Raw genomic sequence first — 3,139 nt, forward strand, 5'->3', positions numbered from 1 at the left:
AAGAAACCTTTAAGAAAAGGTGAAGAAGAGTCTGGCACTACTAAAAAAACAACTAAAGCATTGGCTGTGTTGTTCATTTTGCTTGGATGTGGAATAGTCTATCTTTCATATATGTATTAAATTTTCAATCACTCTCCACTCTGGTAATGTAATGAAGAATAATGTTTTGAAGTAACATAAAGTAAAAGATAGTATTACAAAGGAAACCAATTATGTGGAAATGCAGTTATCAAAATATTGGGGAAAAAAAGGCAGCTTCTTGAGCAAGAGCTAGACCCGGAGAGAGGAGGTCTTGGGATCATATGTGTCCTGAGATACTTTCTAGCTGTGTGACCCTGAGCAAGTTATTTAATTGTCATTGCCTAGCCCTTTCTGTTCCTCTGACTCAGAAGCAATATAGTATTGATAAGAGCTAAAAAAAAAAAAAAAAAAAAAAAAAAGATTAAGGACTCTAGGTTGGTAGCCTCACTTTGGAAGTATAAATAGCATTTAAAGATAACCTAACCGAAAAAAAATCTCCTCCACGAATTCCAAGGATTGTAAATTAAAACTACTTGAACTAAAACATGCAACTTGAAGAGAGGGCAGGACTATTCTAATGAGGAACTGATTTGATTAAAATCAACATCTATCTACAGTTTCTTGACTTAGGTGATTGGATCAGAAATGAAGTGAGGTAATAAGGAGAGGATTGGGAGAAGTCAATTTGGATCTGGTGGCATTTGAGGGAATTTGAAAGAACATAGGGGTCCTTAAGAAGTATGAAAAGAGGGAGCAGTCAGATTGCTCAGTGAATTGATGCACCAGGTCTAGAGACTAGAAGTCCTGGGTTCAAATTTGACCCCAGACACTTCAGAGCTGTGCAATCTTGAGCCAGTCCCTTAACCTGAATTGCTTAGCTCTTACCGCTCTTCTGCCTTGGAACCAATATACTAAATTGATTCTAAGATGGACGGTAAAGGTTTAAAAATAAAAGAAACAAGTAAGAGGAGAAAGGACTTAAACGTGAGGTTTAATTTATTAGTGCAAAACCCTTTCATAGATTTATTGCTACCTTCAATAATGAACAACAAATTCAAAAGAATAGCACTTTATTGTCACCATAGCGTTCCTGAGTATCCTTTTATTCATCCCTCTAACACATTAAAATGAAAAATGAAGAGTAAAGCTTTTCCTGAAAATAATTATTCGTCGTTCTTTCGAATAAAATAAAATTCAGTCGGGAAATGGGGCGCGTTTGTTGTGCAGGATTGTGTCTCTGCTCCGTCCTGTCCTATGAGAAAGGACCTGAGGCTCAGAGGAGGCGGAGCCTCTGCTGCATGTTCTCCAACAGCCCTTTGCGGTTCTCAAAGAGGTCCGCTCACACCCTCTATAAATATCTCGCAGGCGGCAACCTGGTCGTTGGTTTTGAACTCTATTTTTCTGTTTATCAATCATGTCTGGACGTGGTAAAGGCGGCAAAGGACTTGGTAAAGGCGGTGCCAAACGGCATCGGAAGGTGCTTCGGGACAATATCCAGGGCATTACTAAGCCTGCTATCCGCCGCTTAGCTCGGCGTGGGGGTGTGAAGCGTATTTCGGGGCTTATCTACGAGGAGACTCGCGGAGTCCTGAAAGTGTTTCTGGAGAACGTGATCCGGGACGCCGTCACTTACACCGAGCACGCCAAGAGAAAGACCGTCACAGCCATGGACGTGGTCTACGCTCTGAAACGCCAGGGCCGCACTCTGTACGGTTTTGGCGGCTAAACGCCTACATAGAGTACATGGTTCGCTCCGATTTCCCAAAGGCCCTTTTCAGGGCCGCCTACGTTCTCTTTAAAAGGAGTTGTGATTGTTTCTTTTGGCGGTTGGCAGTCTTGAGTGAAGCGGCAAGTCGTGAGTGCTTCTTGAAACTTTAGCTCCATCCCTTAACAAGTTAATACCCATTTTACGCTTAAAATCCTTGCTGTTTTATAAATTCCATCGTCTTTTCTCTAGTAGAGCCAATAGCCACGGTAGTAAGAGAATATGGTCAATGCTAACAAGACCTAAGTTAGGGGGCCGGTCTGCAATTTTTAAGCTTAGGCTGAAGGAAAAGTCCATTGCTAACTGGATTTCACTTGCAGATTCATACATTTTTTTTACTTGAGCTTCAGAAGATAAGCCCATCTTCTTCTACAATGCATGAACCTCTGTTTAGAACTTAAGCCCCACATCTAGAAATTTTGATAAAATGCAACTTCCTTCAAATTTCCTGGAGAAGGAAACAGCTCAAAAATTAAGTGACTTGCTCAAAGGCCTTCCAAGGTGGGATTCTAAGATAAATGTAGTATTTTAGCCATTAAACCTCACTGTCTCCTCAAAGTGGGCTGCAAGCCTGGAAACCTCAACTCCCCTCTGACTGCTCCTCAGACCTTAGGCAACTCACAGCCTTTTGGGCCCTCATTTTCTTTCTCAGTCACCTTTAAGTCACATCTTTTAGTGGGGAACAGAATCGGCATTACTCAAATTCCTTCTATAAAGTCAGGACTTGACCCTTTACATCAAGTCATACAAACGAAGATAGAAGGACTTGAATTGAGTTTTTAAAAAATTAAAATTTTTTAAAAATTAAAAAAATGAAGGTTGTTTCTCATCAATCCATTGATTTTTGTTGCTGTTGTTTGTTAATTTTATTTTTTAAAAAGACTGAATATCTCTAAACTGCAGTTTATTTTCCTCAGATTAAAGAGTATAGAGAAATAGAGGGACAGACCTGAGGCTAATGTTTCTGACTTTAGGTAAATATAAAATGGGACATTTCTCCCTGAAGGGGGTCAGCACATTCCCATAACCCAAGTCACTAGGCAGTGTTTCTAGTGTATGAGAGCACTCTTCTTTCCTCTACCCAAAAGAAAAGTGAAAATTTGCAAAAAATCTTTGAAGTATTCCTCCCCCCCCCATACCCTCCCCATACATGCTATCCACATCTGCCTGTTAAATTCCTTCTATCTTCATTTGTATGAACTGATGTAGAATTGTTTGAACTGATGTAGGATTAAATGAACAGAAATATAATTTATATAATTTATTTTTATATTTATAGATTGTGTATAATATAGTTATATAACATATTTATATATAATATAAAATGTGTAATAAAATATAATACATATTAAT

General features: G+C 39.0%; 1 protein-coding gene across 1 annotated transcript; it reads left to right on the forward strand.

The window, feature by feature from the left end:
- Nucleotides 1-1,422: 1,422 nt before the first annotated feature.
- Nucleotides 1,423-2,473, forward strand: LOC123244936 (histone H4). Its single transcript, XM_044673598.1, has one exon. The coding sequence runs from the start codon at nt 1,436-1,438 to the stop codon at nt 1,745-1,747; it is 312 nt and encodes a 103-aa protein (XP_044529533.1). The 5' UTR covers nt 1,423-1,435; the 3' UTR covers nt 1,748-2,473.
- The last annotated feature ends 666 nt before the right edge of the window (nt 2,474-3,139 follow it).

The sequence above is a fragment of the Gracilinanus agilis genome, chromosome 4 (genome assembly GCF_016433145.1).
Source record: "Gracilinanus agilis isolate LMUSP501 chromosome 4, AgileGrace, whole genome shotgun sequence".
Classification (NCBI taxonomy): Eukaryota; Metazoa; Chordata; class Mammalia; order Didelphimorphia; family Didelphidae; genus Gracilinanus; species Gracilinanus agilis.

What these genes read in the sequence shown, in the direction of transcription:
- LOC123244936 (XM_044673598.1), top strand. Translation starts at nt 1,436, where the DNA reads ATGTCTGGACGTGGTAAAGGCGGCAAAGGACTTGGTAAAGGCGGTGCC.